The 25443-nt window shown below is 43.7% G+C and overlaps 1 protein-coding gene across 9 annotated transcripts in view; it reads right to left on the bottom strand.

Moving 5' to 3' along the window:
- Positions 1 to 24531, bottom strand: part of LOC143329491 (myomegalin) — a 43071-nt gene extending 18540 nt beyond the window's left edge. For 6 of the 9 annotated variants that reach the window (XM_076745404.1, XM_076745407.1, XM_076745408.1 and 3 more), the window contains exons 1-7: positions 3336 to 5465; positions 1731 to 1868; positions 1525 to 1644; positions 1338 to 1430; positions 1005 to 1229; positions 747 to 905; positions 560 to 661 (exon numbers count right to left, since the gene is read on the bottom strand). In XM_076745404.1, coding sequence (XP_076601519.1) covers positions 560 to 661; positions 747 to 905; positions 1005 to 1229; positions 1338 to 1430; positions 1525 to 1644; positions 1731 to 1868; positions 3336 to 4676 — 2178 coding nt within the window. In that variant the 5' untranslated portion in view covers positions 4677 to 5465. Of the gene's footprint in view, positions 1 to 559; positions 662 to 746; positions 906 to 1004; positions 1230 to 1337; positions 1431 to 1524; positions 1645 to 1730; positions 1869 to 3335; positions 5472 to 9166; positions 9221 to 9767; positions 9925 to 10019; positions 10178 to 10263; positions 10388 to 12729; positions 12807 to 18781; positions 18893 to 22615; positions 22684 to 22787; positions 22835 to 24246 lie in introns of those variants that run through there. The other 3 variants (XM_076745403.1, XM_076745409.1, XM_076745411.1) reach the window with 2 other exon arrangements.
- Positions 24532 to 25443: the final 912 nt, after the last annotated feature.

Below are 25443 nucleotides of genomic sequence, written 5' to 3'. Positions count from 1 at the left end.
TCTGCTGCTATTCTGGGCACCCTCGACTGTGATATTCATCCTCCCTCTGACATTCATTATACCGAGTTCACATTTTGTAGGCAGGAATGAGCAGATGTGCAGTACTCAATGCTGTTGTTCCTGCCAAACTGGCGTACTGGCACTGCTGTATGGTTGGGACAGGACTTAAAGAAGACAGCAGTGATGTTTTTACTCCTGTTTGTCCCTAACAATCCAAAGATTTATTTTTTTAACCGTTATGGTTGTGAAATTTTATGCTGACCCACTGTTACAGCAGCAGTCTGCGGTACTGTCTACCACTGGCTCTTTCGGCTTCTGCAGGATGCATACTTAGCTGTTTGCTGATGAAGAGCTGCCCCATTTCCCCTGCACTGAATACACAGGAAGACTGTCGCATGAATCACACACTATATGGTGCAGTGATCCACATGGAACAGCAGCTGAGGACAGCACTCTTTAGTATCAAGGGCATTTTGGAGTCCAATCAATATTTCTATCATGCTGCCATTAATTTCTGTCCCTTGGTGTGTGTATGAATGTGCGTGTGTGTGTGTTTTACCTCCAGAGCTCTGTCTCTGTCTTTAATACGCTCTCTTAGTTTCTCCAGCAGGGCATCTCGTGGTTTGGAGCTCCCTGTTGACTCTAGCATCTCTGAATATTCCTGCAGATTTAAAGTTTTTTAGACAGGTTTAGACATATGTGCATGTGTCTGCGTGACTACATACTGTATGTACTGAAACTGTTACCTGTAACTGTCCCTCCTTGTCCTGCAAAGAGCGTTTGAGCTGTGTGATGCTCCTGTCCTTCTCCTGCACCACAGCGAGTCTCTCTGCCTCGCTCTCCTTCAGAGCTGCTTCTTTAGCCTGAAGCTCAGAGCGAGTTTTCTGAAGGGCACAGCGCAGGTCCTGCAGCACAGAGACGAGAGGTTTCACGCGCTGCATCATCCATACTGCAGGACTTCTTTTAAAGTTTTGGTTTACACCGTATTCACAAAACACACCAACCTGGTTGTGCTTTTCAGTGACCTCCCTGTGCTGCAGTGCCTCCTGTAGATCAGAGTTGAGTCTGTCCTTGAACCTCGCCAGGTCATCTCCTTGCCTCTGGCTCTGTCTCAGACTCCTCTGACTGGCTTCCAGCTCCAGACCCAGGGAGAACAGGGAGCTCTGCACCCCCACCAGCTCCCCCTGCAGTTGCGCGAGCGTCAAGGACTCACTCACTCCCTCTGGAGCCTGGAGAAAGAATGACCACAGGCCAAGGTCAGTACGTCACCAGCCTGGGGATTTCTCACCATCCTGGATCCAGGTTTGCACCACTATATGCGCACCATCACGTCTCACCTTGCATTGAGCGAGCTGGTTGCGGTGGGCCATTTCTCTCAGCTTACAAAGCGTGGTGTTCTGCCCATCGATCAACTGGTACAGCTCCTGGGCCTTCAAGCAGAATAAATTACAGGTAGGAGCACCTTCTCAAATACAGGTATCATCTGGTTGCTCACCTACTACTTAATGTACAACAAACACTTACCTCTCTGTCTTTGGTGCAGTTGGACTCTGTGAGACCCTGAATGGCTCTTTCCTGACTCTGAGCAGCTTGACGGATTGAACGCAACTCATTCTCCATTTCGTTCAGCTTCTCCTGCAGCTTCTATAGGTGGAAACAGGCATCACTGTCATCAGATGTGCATTCATCAAACACATACAAATGTAATGCGCTGTTCTTATGCACCATACCATGTTGTTGGCCTCGCTCTCGTGGATCTTGGCCTGCAGGGATTGGACCTGGAGCTGGGCCTTCTGCAGCTCGCTCACACACTGACCGGCCGCACACTCATACTGGTTCAGTTGACTCTGCTGCTCCTCAACGAGGCTCTAAGGTGAGACATTTCAAGTTATAAAAAACAACTGGCTACATCCGTTAACTTGCTTGGTCTTCTGACCAAACACAGCTGCTGAATTATTTGCGAGGAAGACATTCTGTTTGTTTCAAAATCATAAAATATACAGAGGCTTCAGGCCACGTAACTTTGACAGTGGATTGTGTAATATGTGTACAACATTTTAGAAACTCTGCTTATTCATGTGTGCAGGAAGAGAAAGAGCCTCTGAAGTGGTGTGAGAGCGTCTGCATGCATGAGTTAGCACGAGTGAGTGCGCTGGAAGTGCTCTGAGCCACTATTATCTTTACATAACCAGCATATAAATGTTTTCACTGACTAGAGGCAAGGACATCATGAAGATACGACTTGTACATTCATTCACCAAGCTCAACTTACGGTTTAATGTAGCTGAGATTTCATTAACATATATGGATTTTTACAGTATTTTCTAATAGAGATGATTACATTAATATATCATTTAAATAGCGTTATTGCACTAGCCAACCAGTGTTGAGATAACAGGGTGGTCTGACATTGCGTGGATCACTTTGCCTCAAGGGCTGCGTGAAAATAGGCCAGTAGTGGAGTCACTCTGTCTTAATGTCTCCCCACATCTAACCTACTTCAGTCAGCAGCCTTGGCTCCAAGATCACACACTCTTATAAGGGAGAACATCTAATTCTGAAGCAATACACACCCTCAAAAAACTATTGCTGAGGATTATACTCTTGAGGACGACAGATGTTTAACACTGCATGCACACACACACACACACACAGATACACACTGGCAGAAAATCCTGTGCTACAACAAACTAGTTTCTAACTGGAAAAGCTGGGTGCCTCTACTGTGTCTGCAGGCTGTGTTGGTAATCACTGCAGATCCTCAGCTTCCTGAAGTCTTTAAAGCCACAACCACTTAACTATATAAGCAATTGCTTATCAACTTTTTAAGATATTTAAACTCACTAATTTGTCAAAAATGCCTGTGCTTTTTTCATATCATATGCTCTCTGCTTTATTGACATGACTAATGACCTCTTTGTGTGTAGGTAATTGGGTCATGTCATGTGTGACAGCTTACCCACACCTGACTGCTCATGTAATGTAATGTAATGTATTCCCACACACAGACAACTAAGCACACACACAAACACACATATGGCACTGGAGCTCATATCCTCCTGGGTAAAAGCTTGTTGGAGAAGCTGTGGGTAGGATTTAAGTGACTGACAGTTGGATTATGAGGCTAACTGAGCTAAAAAGTGGTGAGAATAAGCATCTTGTTGGCAGGCTGCACTGTTTGTCCATCAAACATCAAAGCCTGTTGGGCTGGTTCACTCATAGTGCTGCAAAGGCTGCAAATTTTCAGTGCATAGGCAAAATTCTCTACTCATCAGCCTGCAGCAGTAAAATCCTTGAATTACAGCAACATCACCGTCCTTGTCAAGGTTTTATACCTGGTGGGGAGGCGGGGGAGGATACTCTTTGTACAAATCTTCCAATAATTCTTCCATGTCAGCCAGGTTCAGAATCTGATCAAGCCCAACATCGAGCCTGATCGGAGAGGTCTCCAGCTCAGGCGTTGGCATGCTGTTGTCTCTTTCTCCATCTGGAGTTCCATAACACATTCCCAGAACAGGATCAGGGAAGCCCAGCCTCGCGCTTCCATTACTGGAGCTACGTCGGAGCAACACTGGCAGCTTGCTCCCCTTACAGCTCTGGACTGGCCGGTGAACAGCACAGCTCTGTAGCAAACAGAGGGCCAGTGAGAGGCTGGGTCCAGGTGAGGCTTGGCCATGAGGGGCTCCCATGTGCTCCTCAGAGAGGGAGTCAGATATCCGGTCATCGACTGGTTCCCTGGGGGATCTCAGTGGCCCATCTGTTATGGCTCCAGGCTGAATATATTCCTCGGTTGTCTCAAAGGATCCTACAGAAGGGCTGGAGCTGGCTCGTCCAGCCAGGGTGCGATCACTGTCTGATGTCCTCGAGGGGTCCTGAGAACCAGGGACCAGAGTAATAGAGGAAGGGGCTTCTGAATCCTCCACATTTTTTCTTTCTTCTACTCCATGTGCACCACCTCCCACTCCTCCAGTCACACTCCCTCCAATAACACTGGCTGAATATCTGGTTGATGGCCCACAGGAAATACTCCGTGCCAGCTTCCTGGGAACCTTACAAACAGCTTCATAGTCAGAGTCTGCCACCCGCAAGTAGGAACATCCCCGACACCTCCTGGGAGTGCTGGGAACACAGCGATGTGAGCCTGCAACTGTGACCTCTGCCTCCAGACCGGCAGGACACTGAGGGTGGTGGTGGTGGTGACAGTCCAGGCCGTCATCGGCCCAGGACTCATACAAAGAGTAGACCAGGTCATCCTGGAGCAGGGCACAGTACTTTGCATGGGTGAGACCTGAAATGTCCACCATCCCATCTCCTGGTCCTTCATTACCTCCAGTTAAACTCACAGCCCCCTCTTCTGAGTTTGTTTTCCGGTAGAGCCCGCTGATGCACTGCCTCAGCCGATGTTTCTCCTGCAGGAGCCGCTGCAACCTTTCGATGGACAGGGCCTCCACACGGGCGATCACGGTGTCGAAGCGGTACATGCGGTCCAGCATGAAGATGCACTTGGAGCAGGCAAATTCTCCTCTGCCGTCCCGGGTCAGCTCCTGTCCGAGAGCATGAGACAGCAGCACCTGCAGGTTGAGCTTGGCGGTGGGGTGGAAGATCCATCGCCGCTGGTTACCGCAGAGCTCCCGTCCACAGATGCGACACGTCTCCTTCATCTTGAGATCAAGCATTCCACAGGCTTCTAACTGCTGTTTACTCCACAGATGCGTGGACACCTGAAGGACACCTGAATCCTTATGGCCACTTTGATTCAGAAAAGAGCATAATGTTCAAGCTGTGACTAAACATGTGTTTTTAGAGAACAATAAAGGCCTTTTCCAGCTGAAATGGTGTAAAGCTCCTCGTGACATCAGTCTTTGCAATGGCATTAAATTCAATGGCTTAACAATAAACAAGATGAGGTAGACAAGAAGAAGACCATGCTTGTAGAGAATAGTTGCACATGCGGTTTTTGGCAGGACAGAAAACCATGAGGTAAAAATAGATGAGCAGATATTGTGAGCATCACTAACATATCAGCGCAGGATCACCATTCATTTGCTGGAGGTGCAGGTGCATCGGGAATATGGCGCACACCCCCACAGACCAAGTCCTGTGAATGTCTCATCAGTCAGATGCAGTATTTAACTATATGTCGTCCTCGCGCCATCACCATACCGCTGTTTCGCATTTCCCAACGGCGCCGCACGCGCCTCTGCACCATCAGTCGGCTGCCACGGACACACTAGCCGCACCGCACGCCGTCAGGTTTACCATGACCGTGGAAAGGTAATAATCCTGCTCGCCTTTACACGGACACAGAGCGGTAACATGCGTCCTGGGACAGTCCTCTGAGTCTTTACGCGGTGTCTGTGTCCGAAGGAAGGACTCTCCATTCATTTCAGAGCCTTTACCGACATCTAGAGTGGCGGACACGCGCTCACCGGGCTCGGTGCGTCGTGCAGTCTGAGATCCTCCGGGAAGATAACGATGTGGCTGCCTGAACCAGACCTGCAGCGGCGGAGCGCACCATTAGGAGAATGGAGGGGGTGGACAAGCCCGGTGCAGCCATACAGAAATGCTCACGGTTTAATATCCACCATGATTCGGATTCAGAACGGCTGTTTTACACATTGAAACACACAATTAAATGTACAGCCAGCGAATATCAGATGTTTTTCAGTTTTTTTTGGCAAAGAGACAGAGTGCTGTTCCCCCGGGAGTGTGCTACTTCTTCCTGGCCGGTTTACTAAGCTCTGCTCGCCTGACTGAACAGGTGAAATGCTCAGTAACATGGTAACATTAGTGACGCTCTGTAAAATTAAATCTAACTGAGAGCGAGACAGACTCTACCCTATTCTCTTTCATCAGAAAGTATAGTCACAGCATGTTGTACAAGCTTTACAATACAAATCGATATATAATTATTCTTATCATAAGATATTATAAATTACAGTATAATCAGAAGATTTACACGTAACTATTACGAGTACTACTAGTACTACAATTTCAACTATATAAAATTACTGTGTGTGATAAGATGAGATCTAATATTCTCTTTTGTCTAATATCCATTCATAATCTATGTTCAAGAAACTGCAGCAAACAGCCAAACATACAGAACAATGTCAGGCTTTCAGTTATAATTATGCTGTAGAGCCACGTGTCTGTCTCTCTCTCAGCTGACACACACACACACACACACACACACACACACACACACACACACACACACACGCACACACACACACACGCGTGCGCACACACACAGGGACGGGTGCACTTAGATTTCATCAGACCACAACAAATATTTCTTAACTACAGAACAGACCAGTGTCGTTGATCATTTGCATTTCTTCTGTTCATTCTAGGGTCACCACTGTATTTTATCGGGTAAGAGGCTCTGCAGAGGTTTCCTTTTGTGCACACACAATGACCACTGAGCAAAAAAAAACTGGTTACCAGGATGACGCATATGTACAGAAGTTAAAGGCCGCTGCCATGAGGTAAAGATTGCCTGAGGTTACATATGAAGATGAACTTTGAGGTCATCTTCATAGCAGCAGCACAACAGAGTCGATACTTGACAGATGATCATTTGATAATGAAGAGTTTTCATATAAGAATGAACTGTTTTGGTTACAGCGTCATCACTGTTGTTATGATCGCTGTCTGTTAAAATCAACAGGAGCAGAATGAAGCATTTCTAAGACGTCACCGGGTTTTTCCTTTCATTTAAATTTGTCATTATATAAAGTGTACTGTTCCAATCACACTGATGAGGTGGTTTTGGTCCTTTAACAACACCCTCATCAGACCAGTGTAACTTTTGTCATGCTAAGGTTTGTATTTCGTGTTGCCATGGTGCAGATATTTCAACAATGATTTGACTGTGGTAGAGAAACAACCAGGTCTTTCTCATGCATTTCACTGTGCGAGTTCATCCCTGCTGTGACCACAATTTTTGTTTTCCCGAGGGCACACAAACAGATGGTCATGCTGTCACGCTGTGACTTCCCTGCTGATATGCAGTGAAAAATTCCCTATCGACAGCCGATGTGCTTTCATCCTCAAAGTACCTCTACTGCTTCAGGACAGAGTACAGATCCTGTACATCCTCATTAATGTGCGAGTCAGAGTTGTGGGACCTTGTGTTTGCGTAAGGGTCCTTGATTGCTGATTATTTGAAGGATAATTACTGGGCCTGAGTCTTTTTTAATCAAAATCAGATGTTTGCTAGAATTTGCCTTAAGGAGGCCACATACAGCTGATAACACATATGGGAACAATACAGCTGAATAATGGGTCTGGACATGATATGTCTTCTTTTTGACCAGATGTTTTGTGAAGTTGAATACTCATAAATACAAGCAAATGTCAAAACCCTGGAAACATCTGTGTTAAGAGCTTTCAGATATTTTTTTCCCACCTCCTCCTCTCTCTCCAGACATAGATTTGATCGAAATGGATGTGGTGTCTGGGGAACCAATTAAGAGCTCTTATGGCGGTTGTCTGTCTGAAACAACACAACTTGATATCAGCGTTGGGGTCGCTGAGCACTCAGAGGTCAACCTGACCTATCGACCACCCGGCTGAAACCAGACCCGTTAAACTGCTAACCAGCAAGATGCCTGCATGAACACACGCACATATGCAAGATGGCACCTCGTGGGAATGTGTTGCACACATCTCACATGATCTCTACAGCTACAGTTTCTGTCTTTGCTGTAGGACTTAAATTGCTAAAAAGCATAACTACATTATTCCACATTGAGAATAATTTAAGGAAATGAGAGTAATTTAAATCTACAAAATACAGCAAAGCATTTTTATATTTTACCTGCAATCGTGTTTCCTTAAATTCTTAAAATGCTAAAACATGTTTACCAGCCCACTAGCCCACTGCTCTCTTAGTGTGTAGCTTTGATTAGACTTTTTCAGTGTACATTCATCTGAGCAGGCAGCCTGCCTGACGAGTACATTTGCATCCTTCACCCATAACTGATTTACAAGTTAAAACTGCTTCACAGATACCTTAAAAACAAAACACTGCTTGTCAGAAACTCACCCGACAACAAACATGTTTGCAACAAATACTGTGTCACATTCAGGCTACAGCCAGATGACACGAAGCGGCACTGCACAGCAGCAACATGATCAAAAATAAAGTTAACTATGGCAGTCATGATTATGAATTTGCAGAACTACAAATTGAACTATAAGTGGCAAAGAGCATCTGTGAGTAGAGGGAGCTGACATCAAGGTAATGATCCTCTTCCATTTGTTGCCTCATTATATATCAGGAGAGAAATGTGTCCTTGGGGATGTCAGTGCAGCTAACGCCTGTAAATGTAATGAGTTTCTGGCACTTTGTATGATGAGATTAAAGCCTTTGAAAGATGATCTGTACTTTCACGGGTAGCCTCACATGATACTCCATCCACTGCAGTTTAACAGTCATCTTTTTGCATCATGTTTCTTGCCTCAGTTTACTGGCTTTAGAGGAAAGTTCATGAACACATATCTGTAATCGTTGGCCAATCAGCCTGGAATAAACCACCCTCGATGACTTGCGAAACGTTTAGGGGTCACATTGCACAAAGTTTAAGCTCACCACAGGATGTTTCACAGGATGTTCATTTACTTTTTGTTCTGACATTGTGAACAGTGACTTCTTTCAGCTATGGTATAACGACGCTTCTGTCTGACAGCGGTTGTATAATGTGGAACATTTCGAATTGTGTACTTTTTTTCAGTGGTGAAACAACAACAAAATGTTCAAACTTTGATATCTTTTGCTGGTTCTGTGTCACAACCTCCTTCTATTTTACAGTGAATGAAAAGATACTGGTCATATCACAAATTGTCTAATCCCTAGATCTTATAAACTGTAAGTAACTTGTATAAAACAAGTTACAATTCACAAATTATTCAAGTATGTGTCATATTTTCTCTACAGTTTGACAGATCTTGTGTGAAAATACTGTCACTTCTCCATTAGGAGGCAGTCTGTCTGACATGAAACAATGACAACTGTGATGCTGTTCTGACACTTAGTGGAGAACTCTATAATAACATGTGAGGAATGATAAACCAAAGTTGTTTAAAATGCCAGAATGAACATCCCACATTTTATCTATGCTCAAGTGTTTTTTAGATAAACATACAGAGCTGCACATACCTGCATCTCCTGTTCGATCCGCAGTCTCTCTTGACCAAGTTCCTCCTGATAAAACTGCAATAGAGGAGACAGAGACAGAGTATAAACCTACAGTATGCACTAATTCAAGAATTTATTTAAGAATCATGCAAGTGAAAGATTAAAAAACCTTCATGGAAATATCAAACGGCATCGTGCTTCATGGGTGTGTCAATACTTGCATTCGTGTGCACCTGCAGTGTGAGTGTTTGTTTCAGTTGCTGTTTGTGCCTGCAAATAGCGCTTGTGGCCAACATGAATAGTTGTTAAAATGAGGTTTAGGAATGTCATGCATGCTGCTTCAGGAGCCTCTTTCTAGATAGAAATAGAAGTCTAACCAGAGGAGACATGGTGGTCCAGAGGAATGCGGTGACATTAGAAGGCTGGTATAAACTGTGAGGGGTTTGACTGATATACTCTTCACATATACATCAGGGATAACTAGCTGATACAAACACATTTACTGATGGATTATAAAAAGCAAACATTAAGTTGCGGTATGCATTTGCTAACACAATCTAGAAACAACCCCTAAAAGAATGTTAAATGTTAAGAACAAACACAAATAAAAATGCGTATCTACCTCCACATCCTTGTCCTTCTGCAGCAGAGACGAGGACAGCTCCTGAACCTGTCCCTCCAGCTCTCCCACCCTCAGCGTCAGAGTCGTCTTCTCTCCGCTCAGCTCTGTGATGAGGGCGTCCTTGGATCTAAGCTCTTTAGTCAGCTCCTCTATTAACCTGAACAGACAGACGAGATGTTGTCAGTGAGACAGAGAGGTGGATTTGGCTTGTTTGATATTGCCGGTGGCTGAGCAGATATCAGTGTTTTGCACCTGTCTTTGGTGGTGTTGGAAGGAGACAGGATGCTTGGAGGCCTCTCATCCTCTGGGATGTCCTCCATGGGGATGTCTAGGGAGAGGAGGGAAGCATGGGAGTGTGATCCAGCCAGCGAGGCCATCCGCTCAGCCTCGCTGCGTGCTAGCTGGGCCTCCTGGAAATACACACACACGTGCATAGAATCAGTTATGATTTGCAAATCTGAGTCAGTTTCAACTCTGGAGGTGTGAACGGACGAACCTCCTGCAGGAGCTGAATCTTGGTCTCAAGCACTTGCTGCATGTGGTCGATTTCCTGCTGTCTCTCCTGACAGCGTCTCTGCAGCTCGGCCTCATTGTGATTGGTCAAGCTCTCTGCTGTTGTGCTGTACAACAGGGAAAAAAGCAAGTAAGAGTTTGACAGTTCACACACACAAACAAATGTAGTCAAAGGGGTCAATATCAGAACATGATGGAGACATTAGTGAGAGCCAAGAAATAATATGATGTCATCACTTTCCTGTCTGCTATGGGGCTCATGGGATACCCAACACCCATCCACTTATAGCAGAGATTAAGTAAGCTGCCCCACCCATGGTGTAGGCTTTTATCTTCATGGCTAATGCCAACCTATATTCCTGCAGAAGTGTCCACACAGTGTGGAAGTGGTGACAGGCTTGACGTAGGTACAGCAGTGGATGCAATTTGGCAACCAGAGGATTGTGTTGCAGATGTGAAGGTTTACTGGTGGATGTGTCTGTGGTATCACATTCAAATGTGCAGGAAACATGAATGTTTTCAACTTACTCGCACTCGTACATAAGCCTTTCCCTCACTCCCTCAGACCCCAACTGTGCAAGCATCTGTCTTTATCACGTCGTCAGTCAACAACACTACCCCAGAATTTCTGCTCCCAGAATGGCACACGCCACTCTGTCGCCATGAGTCCTGTTCTGGACGCTCTCTACATACGTTTTTAACTCTGTCCACCACATGCAACAGCTCAAATAACTGGGATATTTTGAACCAGTCTGAGTAATGCAAATGTCTGTCTCATGGACAAATGGCCTTTATGTGTGGTGGAGAAGACCTTCACCCCTAAGTGCCAGCCATTCTGCAAGAAGTCAGAAGGAAGATGATTCAGTAACCTCAGTCTGTCAACAGTCCAAAGAATATAAACTGCCGAAAAATGCTGTGAGGCTTCAAATTCAACACTGTCAGATAAGGCCAACACATTATTTATGACACTATTAACAGATAACAGATCTGTTTTTTTATAGCTTAGATTCAATACTACAACCTTAAGCAAGCACACCAAGGAATCCCTTTAGCTGATCTAGAGCTGAGCAGAATTCATCAATTTTCCCAACCAGATCACAGGTAGTTAGATTACGATTAACATCTGCTGCAAGCAATTCTCTGGCGACAAATAGAAGATTGAACATGTGCTGTAGAAGCTGCAAATCTGCCTTACTGTTAGGTAGGAGGAAAGCAGAATCAAAGTTGTACAACAATAACCACTTTACTGTCAGATCCATCTCTGCTGACACAGTGCAGCAACAAAAATAGAGACCAGTAACAAGAGCCAATTTATCCTTTCCAAGAGCACTACTAACAGTTGGCAAATGACGAACTATTAAAGGTCAACAATCCTGACCTTTAAGCAGCATCTCTGTCCATTTCAGCGACAACGTAAGGCCAACTGTTGCGAAGTGTAAGCCATATAGAGTGAGAACTGAAACGCCACCAGGCTACAAAGCCAGGAAGAGTCCGCCTTTGCCTACATTGCCCATCAATCTACTAAACTCCTGCAGCAATTCCTGCAGGTGGAGGAAGACAACTGAATCAACAGTATCAAACACTTTCCCTGTCTTGAGATACATAATCTCTATCAAACGATACCTGTGTTTCTCTTGCAAGACCCAAATATGTTATAAAAAAAGATTTTGAAGCTTCTTTTGTGAAACTGAAAACTGTTTTCTTTGGTTCCCCCAAAGAGCATATTGTTCAGCAGGTTGGATACTCGGCATTATGGCTGCCTCAAGCTGAATCCCCTGGTTAAAGGACTCCCTCATCAGCACGTCACATTTATAACACCAGCATTTTGACAGCCTGTCTACAATGATCCTACATGAGAGTTTTGTAACAGGTCAGGTGTTTAAGCTGTGGGTTGCATTCGTCCATCCATGGAAGTGTGTGTGTCCATTATGTGTGTGTGTGTGTGTGTGTGTGTGTGTGTGTGTGTGTGTGTGTGTGTTATCTCTATCAGCTGCTGCATGACATATGAGCTGTTAGAGATATGAGGTGTTACCACAGTTAAGACAGGGCCGTGTAGGCAGCCAACACCCATAGATGGAGGTGCATCTGCCCACCAGTACACACCATGTACTGTATTAAGTCTATATGACTAAAGACAACACTAAAACAGACTGTTCATGGAGGGTGTCTCAATAAAGATAAGCCGTCATATCAGCCTGCCTTGTCTGCCATTCATTACTGATGTTAAAGAGCAGAAGAGACCTTTTACAGTGTGACATAAACAGTCACTAATTTTCAGTTAAATGAAACTTTGAGTATTTTTCAACCTTGGCCCATTTTTTGCTTGTTGTGTGTGTTTGTCTTTGCCACTAAAAGGCTCAGATTATTACACCAACATTCACACTTACAAACTGGAAACCTTTAAGTTCACACATTAATAAATAAATATGAGTAACGTTTGTGGACTTACAGGGCTTTATCCAGAAGCTGCTGTTTCTCCTGGAGCTCCTGCTTCAAGCTCTCTACTTCCACCTTCAGCTCGATGTTCTGCAACAGATGAAAGCAGCTGAGGTCAATCAGTCATCATCATCATCATCATCATCATCATCATCATCATCATCATCATCATCTCCACACTCAGCAAAAAGATCTTGTCGCAGTTAAATGACCATTTGTAACTCTGTTGCAGTATCAGTGAGATTGGATGGTGGCCAGTTACTATAATATGCCTCTGAAAGTAATTGAGATGCCCTGTTAAATATTGCAATATTGGCAAATTGATGGGGATTTTTTGAATTTTGTAAATTCTGCAATTTTATAGAGACATGAAAAACTATACAACAACAATAAAAGCACCGAATTTAAAAAAAAAAAAAAAAAACATGCAAAATGTGGGTTGTCAATAAAGCTGCCGCATTTGGTTTGGAACTTCCAACAGCTGGTCAATTATTAGGACCTAAATTTGTGCCCTTTAATTTTCACCAGGTCATCTATGTGAAAATCAGGACAGCAATGTAAATTTCATGAGGAGACAACTTAACTCGACAACACCTGTGCTTCACCCGCAGGTGTTTTTGCTTAACTGTCTGATTAAACCTCCTGTTAGGACTTTGTGGGCTACATCTTCACTCTGTGGGAGGTGAAATCAGCCTGAGAACAACATGTTTTATATGTGGCCTGGAATGATAATATTTCACGACACACGACTTGTCACAGCAGGAAAAGCACAGCTGTAATTGATAATATTAAAAACATTAAATTCCATTTCAGAGAGCTAATTCCAGCATCCTGGTATTGTGAATGCTCGCTTACCTTGAAACTGAGCCATGATTAAAAAGATTTGTTTCACCTGTGTGTTTCCTTCTATGGCAAGTCAAAATGTCTACAGTGAAAAAGGTCTATTTTATAATGGAAACAGTATATATATTGCAGGAGTACCGAATCTATTTTAGGACCCTGCTGTACGTGAACGAGGTAATACAGAGATCTCATCATTGTGTGTATAGCATGTCTTCCTCTCTCCCTCACATCATCACATCTCTTCATCTCGCCCTCATCTTTCCGTCTGTGCCGTGTGAATCAGGGCTGGTGGGTGTTGTGTATCATCAGTACAGAACATCTGACCGTGCTGTCATGGCTGTTATATTTAGAGCTGGAGAATTCGGGGCAGCTCAGATACTCAACCCTGAGGCCAAAGGCTAATATCCACAGTTTGTTTACCTGCTGGGGTCCGCAGGGGACGTTTTAGGGCCAATCAAGGCTCTTACACTGGGCTAGGGGACAGAGGATCTAAACAGTGGGAACGGAGGGGCTCAGTCTTTCCATTCTGACCACAGAGAGGACAGTTAATCTGTCTGTGTCTGCTGGACTCTGATCAGATAGCTGCTCTCAATCACCGCTGTGAGCCTGCAGCTTGGTTCATGTTCATCTCAACAGACTGTCTACTTTCTCTTGTCCACCATTTTGGTTTAGCGGGTGTCCCTTTGTCTCTCTCTTGTCCTCTCTTTCTCCTTCCTGTCTCTGTTTAAGAAATGTTTTAGTGCCTCTTCATGCAGGTCCAAGTCTGCTGACCTTCCTCTGTCCCTGCCAGAGAGCTTTATGTTGCTGACACTCACAAAGAGCCAGGCTGCACGTGCACCAACACTCGCAACCTGAAATCTACCCGTGGACATTTTCCTGAGAGGCATCATGAGGGCTCAGCATACGCATACTGCTGGTTAGTACACATGCACACATGCTGCACGTGTGACCAAAGCACATAGTACTACTATACACGTACTGGTCACATCCAGTCAGAAAGTAAACAGGAACAAAACCACAGTCTGAAGATATGATCTATTGTTAATTCTCTTTTTGACAGGTTGGTGCCGTGACTAACAATTATTTTGGCTCATGTTAATATCCCAGTTTTCTAAAGCTCAAGGAGATCTATTTAAATGTCTTCTTTATTGCTTGGTTTCAAATTACAATGATAAAAAAGAGAAACAATAGAAGAAATGTTTGGTGCCACTGACAAATGAAACAACTAAATGAACATTAAAATTGTTAATCAGCTATTATTTCATGTTTTGTTGTCAAAGTATCTTCCATTGCTTGTGGAGTGGATTCATGAAGGGATTTCAGCTCATTTAAAGTTAGTTTTTTAGCAAAACAAACAAAAGAGTGGATGTGCAGTGAAAAGATATAAAAAAAAATTACACGTCTAATAACTAGATTCAATGTTTAATATGTTTTGAGATTTTAAATGTATTCACTGTTTTCAGTTTTTGAGACTCTTTAAGACCAAAGACACAAAGATCCTGTTGATCATTAATTTTACTCAGACCAATTCATAAGAACTCAACTATAAAGTCAATTAATGACTACAGCGGCAACTAGAACTCACGCAGCATCTGACCAGACATGTGCTCTGCACAGTTAAAGAGGATGAGGGATTGGCCTCAATGCTTTTATGATAAATAATGCAACACACCAGTAAGAGGAACATGTATTCCTGTGTGTGTGTCAACAGCTTGGCTTACGGTAAGACAGACATTTCCCATCTTGAAAACAACTCTCTATATATAGACACCCATCACAGCGCACCTGCTATTCTGGCCCCTCCTGGCCTGTCGGCCCTCAGCAACAGATCCCCTAATAACCAGGCAGTGCAGGAGGATGGGGATGGCTGCACTTAAAAACACTGACGGGAATGTCCCCCGTAAGTCAAACACACCTGCACCATCACCTACAGGTATTATCATGTACTCTAAATTCACCTATTGACGGCTCAATACTCCATTCTAAAGCATTTACATGCTCTGGTAGTATTACTGAATATTAGTGAAATATGCCATTTTCAGTGCAAGATGATAAAATATGTAATGATTGAATTCACTAATCAAGTTACTGTTCAATCATTTTGTTAATTAAATGTTCTGAAAAAACAAAAAAATTGACAAGTTTTACAATCAGAATTCCCCAAACTACAAGGTGACATCCTAAAATGGCTTGTTTCAACTGACCGAGAGTCCCAAAACCAAACTTATTTAGTTTACTGTCAAATAAGATGAAGAAAAGCAGCAAATCCTCTAAACTGAGAAGCTGGAATTAAGGAAGGTTTCGTTTCAGCTCTGCATTGACAGCACTGACTGCATTCACAGTGTAGTAATGAACAGACATGGTTGAAATGTAACGAAGCATACGGTGAAGACAAACATTGAATCTGTGTTCTCAAGCCTGCTCTATAAATAGAGTCTCTGGAGCTCTGAGATAGATCTCTATGTGCCCAGGACCAACACACCTAGTCTGTACTGTATTACACTGAGGACGGGATCACTCTGTCATGACACTCAGCCAAAGCAACAACAAACAGCTCAGGTCAGAATACAACTAGGAATGAAGATTTAGTCGCCAATAAAAAAGCGATTAGTCTGATTAACTTTCAGCCATACAGAGTGAGAGATTGTGAAGCACGAGGACGAAAATCCACTTTGATGTCTCTGTGACGTGGGATCAGTTTACTCAATCACCGCCGGTATGCAGTAATTGTGAAAGATAAGCAGCAGGGCGCTCAGGTTTTGTACGGCCGGATCAAATAGCCATTTAGTTTTTCTCATATCAAAGAGTCGTTGATGATCAGTTGGGATTTGGAATGAATGGAGAAAGAAGGAGATGACTTTTAAACGCCGGCTGGCTCGTGTAGACAAACAACAGCTGAACCGGGTCACCTTATTGTAGGTGCATGCTTTGCAGGCGTGCATGCAGAGGTATGTACATGGACACACGCACACTGAGAAACAGAATGCAAAAGCCTACAAATATAAACATGCAGAGAAAGGACACGCATAGAAAGATTATTATCATTATCCATTTTTCTGTTGCAGCTCTTAATTGGTCAACTGTTTAATGTAAAAAAATTGTGCAATAAGTTCCCAGAGCCCAAAGTGACATCGTCATCACCATATCAGTTGTTTTGTCTGGTAAGTCCAAAATCCAAATATATGGAACTTATAAAGATATAAAACTGAGAAAAACAGTGAATCCTCACATTTGAAAGGCCTTTTGCCTGATTACAAATTTACTGCATAATCACAATTATTTTCAGTTTTCTGTCAGTAGATTAATAAATCAATTATTTCAGTACTAATTTCACAAAGCCAGGCAGCTCAGCAGCAACACAGCAACATACTATTTTTGAGCTTCTGTGCCAATAACAAAACAATGCATCTATCAATACCTTACTTATAACACGTGTGACCTCAGCACTCCTGATTCAGTCACATTGCATCCCCCGCGGATACCCTGAGGGAAGTATTTTGGACCTGTTATACAGCAGTATACATCTTCAAAGGTATTTTGTCGTCTCATAGATGAGATGATAAAACTTGGCAGGGGTGAACATTTAAATCCAATATTTCCTCCACGGGCATCAGTGCTGTCTGGGCCTGTCATAGCTAGAGCTGCACAGAGTAAGAGTGAAGGGTAACGGTCTGTTGATTTAAACATTGGTTTCACCCCAGGCAAACACTTTATTGCTTTGGGCAAGAACGATGCATACTGTGAGATAACGAAAAAACGTCTGAAGCTGCAACCTGCTGCTGAAAAACAGGTAAATAACATAGTTTTTTTTTTTTTTTTTTTTAACCCATGTTTGTGCCATGCATGCTCTGTGACATAATGTACAGACACAATTTAAAACAGCCATTTTTAAAATGTAAATCAGGAACTATTTGATAAAAACAGGGGTGCATCTGCCTCAATACTGAATGCAGGACCTCACCTTGGGGTATTTTACCAAGTACTGATCCAATTCCAGTGCTCTCTTCATCCCAAATACATTATTTTTTTAAATAAAGTAAATGAAGCCAGAGACTACTGTGGTAATAAACAATGAGTCAGTGGCCCACTGTGACTGCTCTGACAACAAAAAACTGCACTAAATGTGAATCGGTCATGAGGTGACCAACATCTCATCTGCTTCATAAACTCAGTATTAGCAGCAGCACTGATCCAGTGGATCTGTTTTTGTACATCTGTAGATACAAGACAAAGAAACAAGAATACCAATCTGACCAGAGATTTGATGTCACCTTTCAGCACTTTCACATTTTTGATACTTGCAGAAACATGTCAGCCTGTACCAAAAAAAGTAGTGAGGTTCAATACCCGGCCCTGCTGATGGAGGCTGTTATGATAAACCTTCAAAGCCTGTTGGTGAGATTCCGTTATTGATTCTCGGGTGTATCTCATGGGATCTCTGTCCAAAGTTGCAGTGTAATCTAGTTTAGCATATCTGGGCTGTTGGGTAAGACTAAGCTTACACTCTTTCTTAAGAGCATAACACCTCTGTGTGAGACAACAATGCACAGCAATGCAGAGGTCCTGAGCACACACAAACCGCATCAAAGAGGAGCTCAGGAGCAAAGAGCTTGTTAATGAGTAGTACTTCACGGGGCAGTCATACCTAAAAACAGGCACTTGGGAAAACAAACACATGGCAGGTCACATCACCTCAACCAGATCAGTGCGACAGCTGGGTCGACAAACAGAGGAAGTGGCTCAGTAAAGCAGCTCTCCAGGATAACATAGCTGTGTGTTAGCATGATAACAATCACCTATTATGATTGACAAAGCCATTAATGACCTACTCAGTGCCAAATCCCTCAACAAAGTAAAATCAATGATTTTTGATCATTTGCTGTCAGTGAAAGGACCCTTGGCCCCTGAAGAGCGGCTCCCCACACCGCTTTAGATTAGATTAAATTAGATTAGATTCAACTTTATCGTCGTCGTCAGAGTGCAACACAGAGACAATGTAATGCAGTTCAGCATCTATCCAGAAGTGCAAATAGTCAGAATATCCCAAAAAAAATATAAATGCATGTAAGTAGTGCAAGTGGCATGAAGTATAAACAGTATTAGCATTATGAGGTAGGTGCAGCTAGAGGGAGTAAAAGTAGTCCCACTCATCATCCCATTCATCACCCGTCAGTCAGGTTTCCATTCATCTCCTCACACTCGATGAGAGGCGCCCTACTCACCGTACGGTAGACATCCTCACTGCTCTCCTCGTACTTCTGTTGGATCCTCTCTTCCAGGAAGTAGATGCGGAGCTTGAGGCTGAAGTTCTCCTTCTTCAGGTCATTCAGGTGCTGTGACAAAGTACGGTAACCGTTAGACATGACCGTCAAAGACCGCCGTCAACGCTTGACATGTCCGTGATAGGTCAGAAATGAAAAGTCGTCTTCGACCTCTCCGTATGGAGGGGGAATACGGAGTCCATTTCAAAGGACAGCGACTGTCAAAGCATGTCCTTGTGTTTGAGTCTGGTAACCATTAGACTACCTCCAAAAGAGCATAATGTAAAAAAAAAAAAAAAGAAAAAATTATTTACAAAGTGGCATCCTAGCCTCTACCACACACTAAAACTAGCACATTCACGCACACACACGCACACACACACACACACAGAGTCTATAGGGGTGTTTGCAGTGCAGAGGGCAACTCTGCTGCCCAGGCAGTCAGAGACGTAGCCACGGCAGCTCCATGGTGTTCTGGCCTGTTAGGGGACGGGACAGGAGCTTATTTTACAGGAGGAGACATCCCTGGAATCCCAGACTGCCAGGGGAGATGGGTGGAGGGGGGGAGAGGAGGGGCGGAGGGAGGGTGTCGGGGGAGGTGCTGTAAGAGGCTCAGGGCTCACAGGCAGTTGTGATATGAAGAGACCCCCCCCCCCCCCCCCCCCAACCCCCACCCTTTTCACTTTGTCTGTTTCTTTTCAGATGCATTGAAATCAAACACCATTTGTCCAGTTTAATCACGACCCTCTCTGTTTTTCATACATTTTTGAGTGTGGAGGTGGATTCCCATTGAGAGCTCAGACCACTGCAGACTGAGTGTTACATAATCACAACAGTGACTCACTTTCATTTAGTCTCTACTGAAATTAGGGACATAACGATCTCAGTGACATTTGTTTAATTTACTTTGTCTATTTTCACTTTTTTAATAACTCTCTTCTCAGGGTGCTAATACACTTATATTTTGAACCTGCAGTAGTTTGGTGGCAAGTGCAAATGAAGGCTAATATTTGAGTCTGCTGGATGTGAACCTAGAACTGTTCGCTAACATGTTAGCAATAATAAATTAATGGGTGATAACATGGTATCAGGGCTGTTTTGGTGTCTTTGCGCCCACTATTAGCCAAACTCCTACTAATTGAGCTTCTAACTAAGGGAGTGGAAAAGTCCCTGAGATACACTGGAATTTGCTGTATATTTCTTTCTTTCTTTCTTTCTTTCTTTTTCAATTCTCTGTTTGTTGTTACATCATCATATTGATGAAGATGACGATTTCACAGCAGTCCCATGCCCAACCCTGAATTTACCATATACCTATGATAGCTACATAAAGCTGACCAGCATGGGAGGGCAGAGGGGCTAATGGGAGCGGGACAGACAGGTGAGTGGAAAGAAGCTGGATGAAACAGGAGACCTGGGAGCTGTGAGCCACAGTGCTATTAATAGGGAGGTGTCCTGAATCTCACAGACCGGTGAATCCCTGAATGTCCCTCAGAGAGATGAGTGAACAGGAAGAAAATAACAGGCAGGCTCCACTAAGTCTTTCTGATGAATAGGAATTTACATTTTATGTAATATATATGATAAAAACAATAAGCTTGTCTAAAATCAATTTTGATGACAAATGTTTGGAGCAAAGAGCGTCAATAATGAAGTGACTCAGACATGTAACCAACACAGTTACGCCATTATTAGTGCTTGATGGTGTTTAGTGAGCGTGTCCATTAAAGTGTCACATTACGTGCTGTTGCTAAATAATTCTGACCAAAGATAGGAGAGGCGCCAAGGGGAGTCTCCACATAACATTAGGACTGACATCATGTACACTGTGTGTCTTTAAACTCCACTCTCTCTCTCTCTCTCTCTCACACACACACACACACACACACACACATACACACACACACACACACACACACACACACACACACACACACACACACACACTGTTCAGCTTGTCATCAAAGATAAACAGATAGGAGTAAATGTGTGCAAACATGTGCATGCAGTGTGTGTAGGAATGTGTTTATTTCAGTGTAAAAGTGACACATCCAAGAACAGGCAGCTCTCCTGTCAGTGCCTCCAGCTTTGAGCCGGGTGCTGCCTTTCAGAGAGTAACTTCAGCTTTCATGACTTGTTAGTGACACCTCCCATTTTAACAGGGCTCGGCAGCACCTCCAGAATAACATTAGAAGACTATCAGGGAGAGTTTTCAGTGACTGTTAGAGCGTTTGAGTTTCACTCTGATCTCATATGTCTGAAACATCGACAGTCCTGGAGAGGAGCGCTGAGGTGTGCATTGAAGTTTATGAAACACTGTGCAACACAGTCTGGGTATTTACTTGTGTAAACTGTTTAACAAAGAGCATAAGCTGCAGACACTGCAGCTTTGATACTTAAAGGAATATGTTGTGAGAAATACACTTTCTTTCCAAGAATTCGAGGACAACATCTATAACACACTGTCATGCCGGGGAGTAAATTACGAAGCCATTGCTGGGAGGCAATTAACCTAGCATAGCATAAAGACTGAAAACAGGGGGAAACAGCTAGCTTGGCTCTGTCCAAAATTTAAAAATCCACCAACCAAAGTGCTTTAAGTCCCTAGTTATCATGTTGTGTGTCGTTTCTTTCATTAGAACACAAACAGAAAACAGTAGCTACCTGAATGTAACTCCAGTTCTGTGAGTACAATGTGTAGCCCGCTAACAGGCTTCACTGTTGGTGTATCCTCATATGGCTCCACCCCAACACCTGAGAAAGAATCTTGTACTCACCCAATCAGGGGGTAACACCCTCCCCCTATAAAACCCCAGTGCATACATGCTCACCTCCCTTTGAAACCCATCAAGACAACCAGGGTTAGCTGGGCTAGTGGTTAAAGGGGCATGCATGTACTCAGAGAACTGGAGTTACATCCAGGTAACTATTAACAGGCTTTACTATTAGTTGAAATCTAAGGCAAAGACTGCAGGGATAAGATATACTCCCAGCTGAGCCCGGATCAACACTGCCAAGTTCAGAGTAGCAACAGCAATCCAGCAGCTGAGCAACATCCACCTGCGTCCTGACTGGACTGCAGCTACACCACCAAAAGCTGGATGTCATGATAAGCAATCCAGTCTGCTCCAGATGAGATCCCCCCCAAGACAGTGCATCAAGCACTGAATGAGGCACAGAACTGTCAGTCGTGTCCATGAGATCAGACACAAAGATCCTGCTGTTTGCAGGGAATTGGTGCCTTGTTAAAGTACACTTTACTAGGAAAAATCTGAATTTGAATTTGGGTCAGCACTATTCGCCATGTCATCACAACACCCTGCTGCCAAACATCAAAAGGCATATTTAATACAGCCTTTTAGTAAAATGCAACTGGCCCAATTATAGTGCAGCAGAGACTGATGAGAAATCCTAAAGTGGGCCATCATGCAGCCAGAGGCAGACTTTAACCACCGGAGGGTTCAGGGTGTTTTCCATCTCATCATTAGCTGCAGGTGTTCTCCTTTTCTGTACAGTAGTTCAGAAAACATATACTGCACAGTTTGGATATGAGCATGGATTTCTGGATTAGACACTCCTGATTTTCTCAACATTGAGAGATCTGCTCTCAGAGTGAGGATACTGCATCAAAGCGGCTTCTTGTAGAAGCTGATATGGAGCCAGAAGATGGCACTGTAGAGTGAATTTTCACTGGGCACATTATAGCTTATGAGAGCATCATCATGTCATCATACTGAAGGACAAGGAAGTGTCACCTAGCCAGAGCTCTATGAGAATTCCCAATAAAAGCCTCACCTGTTCAAACTCCTTGAGTGTGTGAAGCTGAAGAGGAGGAGAGTTGTCTGTTTCATCGCTACACAGATCTAAGCAGAAAAAAAAAAAAATCATGGAATTAGCAAGCCATGTCAGCAATTTCTGTTTTCACTTAAGCCTAATAGTTGTTGTTATTTTTGTGATAGCTACGTACCTGTCATGTGACCTGTGATCTTGGATGAAGTCTCCTCTTCCACAGCACTGTCCAGAGAAACAAAGAAAGTTGTGGTGTCAGCATTTGTGATCCTGAGAAGCAGCTGGCTCCTCGAGAAATGAAAAAGCCACTTAGATCTTTTCACTATAACAGCATGATCTCATTAGCACCTCTGTGGGGAATTGGGGGTCATCAGGGAGACCCAGCAGGGGGGAGGAGAGATTTGGAGAGACAGGAGGAGCAAGTGAGGGTCAGAGTTCATCTGAGCCTCTCAGGCCTTTAATGCACCCGACTATGTGCTTTCTACCAACCAAAACTAACGGTGCTTACATGACAGATGCAATCAGTTGAATCACTTTCCCTTAACAGGTTATAAGCAAAATATTAAGCACATTGAATGATTTGCACAAGTGAATTCCTTGTGCACTATAATAAAACAACGCCTGCTCTAATCACAACAAAACAGTAGCTTTGTAAGCCCACTGTTCTGCCTTCTACTACCGCTGCTCAGACAGCATTTAGCTCTCCCCTTTCCAGACGCTACCATGTAACCATCTGACAGCTGCTCGGTCCGAAAATGCAAAGACAGTTGGTGCATGCCAGAGGTTTATTAGTTCACCAGGTGGACAAATAGTCGACATTCTGTATTATTGGTGGTGGACAGTGTGTCACATAATCACATTTCACTACTGGACAAATATCAGTGGGATGGTCCATTTATGGTTACAGTGTGAGTCTCTGTATGTAGGAGGGATTTGGTGATGCAGTAACCTACATATGGCACACTGCACGCTGTGGGGGGACTGCCATTACTCAAGTAGCTGTTACACTGTATTTAATGCATAACGAGGGTTGTGATGAGTAACCGTTAACACGACATGGATTACTGAAAGTCATGCATTCAGTCATTCAATCTAATCTTACATATTAGGCTACTAATATACTAATATGTGCCTCCCGGACACTATTGCCCAACTGGGGCCTTTAAATATTTGCTACTGTATCGCAATGTCCATTTGTGCAAAGTAGGCCAAAATTACCTCCCTGGAGCGCTTAATTTTCCATAGATTTCATCAGAAAATCATATTACAAATGCATTTGTACAGACATCCGGTGCAATGTGGCCATCAGAGTCAAAATTTGCATCGCCAATAGCCTCAATAGCTTTAACCAGCGATCCATGGAGCGTGCAGATGGCTACTGTATGTGACACAGCCACGTCTGGTGTGTGGAGAGGGCCTTTATTACACCGGAGGGTGCGCGACTGAATCACTGACTGAAATGAAAAAAGACTGAAAGCAACGATGACAGAAAATAACGGCACTGTAAGCGAAAGAGGGTTTAAAAGAGCCCAAACCACGGTTTATCTGCCCGGCTCGCGTTTTTTAAAATACCCAAAGAGCGCTACAGTCTTCCGCTGCGGTGTCCCCCGCACACAATCACCTAAATGCCGCCTTACCTCTCAGTCTCCCCCCAGATTTGCTCTGGCGACGGTGAGCTCCAATCCATATAGACTGCTCCGTTAGTCAACGGGAATCCATGCCGGTGAGCCGCTGCCTTCAAATCACCCGTCCATTATTCATTTTTTAGAGAAAATACAACAGCACAGGAGCACGTTAATGCGCGCAGTCGACGCACCGCACAGCGCGCAGGTTTGGAGGGGGTGTGTGAGGATGCGCGTCCCGATAAATGAAAGCAGGGCTGTGACTGAGCCCCCATCCCACAGAGCAGAAACCCTGCTGTCCGGCCAGCCCATTATCAGATCAGCAGAGAGGAAGAAAATGATGTTTAGGGCAAAACGCTTTCTGAGGATTCATCCCTCAAGAAAAGGATCTGGACATTTCCTATTTTCACTGAAGATAGTTCATTACAACCACAATCGCGTTGTTTTCAAAGCAGAATGCAGCCTAGCCCACTGCTCCAGTTTTCACTGAGACTGAGCATTTGTCATGTTGTCATGTCGTCTTGCTGTTTATGTACTGACTTAATATACAGCCTCTCCTGTATTTCTAGACTGAATTCTCTCTTTTCTTAGTCAAATGTCCATTTTCTTTGAGCTACAGTGCACACTGAGGGTTTATCAAAATGCAAATTACCAGCAGCTGAATACATTTGTCAGATATGATCAAATAACAAGTAACATTTGTTTTCACTGCAAACAGAAAGCACGTGGTTGCAGATCATTTAATCCCATACTATAATAATCATGGTGCCTCTAGTTTCTGTTTTAACAAATTTACAGAAAACTATTTCAACGCTTACTTTGCTTTCTATGGGTGCATCCTTTAAAATAATAAACTGGGCATCTAATGATTAGTTGTTATCTACATCAAGCTGCAGAGGCTGCTCTCCATTTTATCAAGCCGAAAGTGGTGATCTGCTCTAAAAGAGCAGGGGATTAGGGGGACACAGTTAATAAGATTATCTCATTGTTTGCTTTAGCAGTCAGTAACTGCGAGAGGGTGTTTAGAGGGATACAGCTTGTGCAGTCAAGTCAGCGGCAACAGGACTACTGTGAAACCCTCCCTCAAAATACACCAGACGGCAGCGTGTCATCAGAGCTCATTTTTAGCTCAGCCTGTGGCAACACACATGAACCTGAGGGCTGAAGAGTCATAACTCTGAGATAATAAAGGGGCCAAAACTATCAGAGTCC

The sequence above is a fragment of the Chaetodon auriga genome, chromosome 12 (genome assembly GCF_051107435.1).
Source record: "Chaetodon auriga isolate fChaAug3 chromosome 12, fChaAug3.hap1, whole genome shotgun sequence".
NCBI classification, from domain to species: Eukaryota; Metazoa; Chordata; class Actinopteri; order Chaetodontiformes; family Chaetodontidae; genus Chaetodon; species Chaetodon auriga.
The sequence above is the reverse complement of the archived record's forward strand: the minus strand, read 5'-3'. Positions and strand labels throughout refer to the sequence as shown.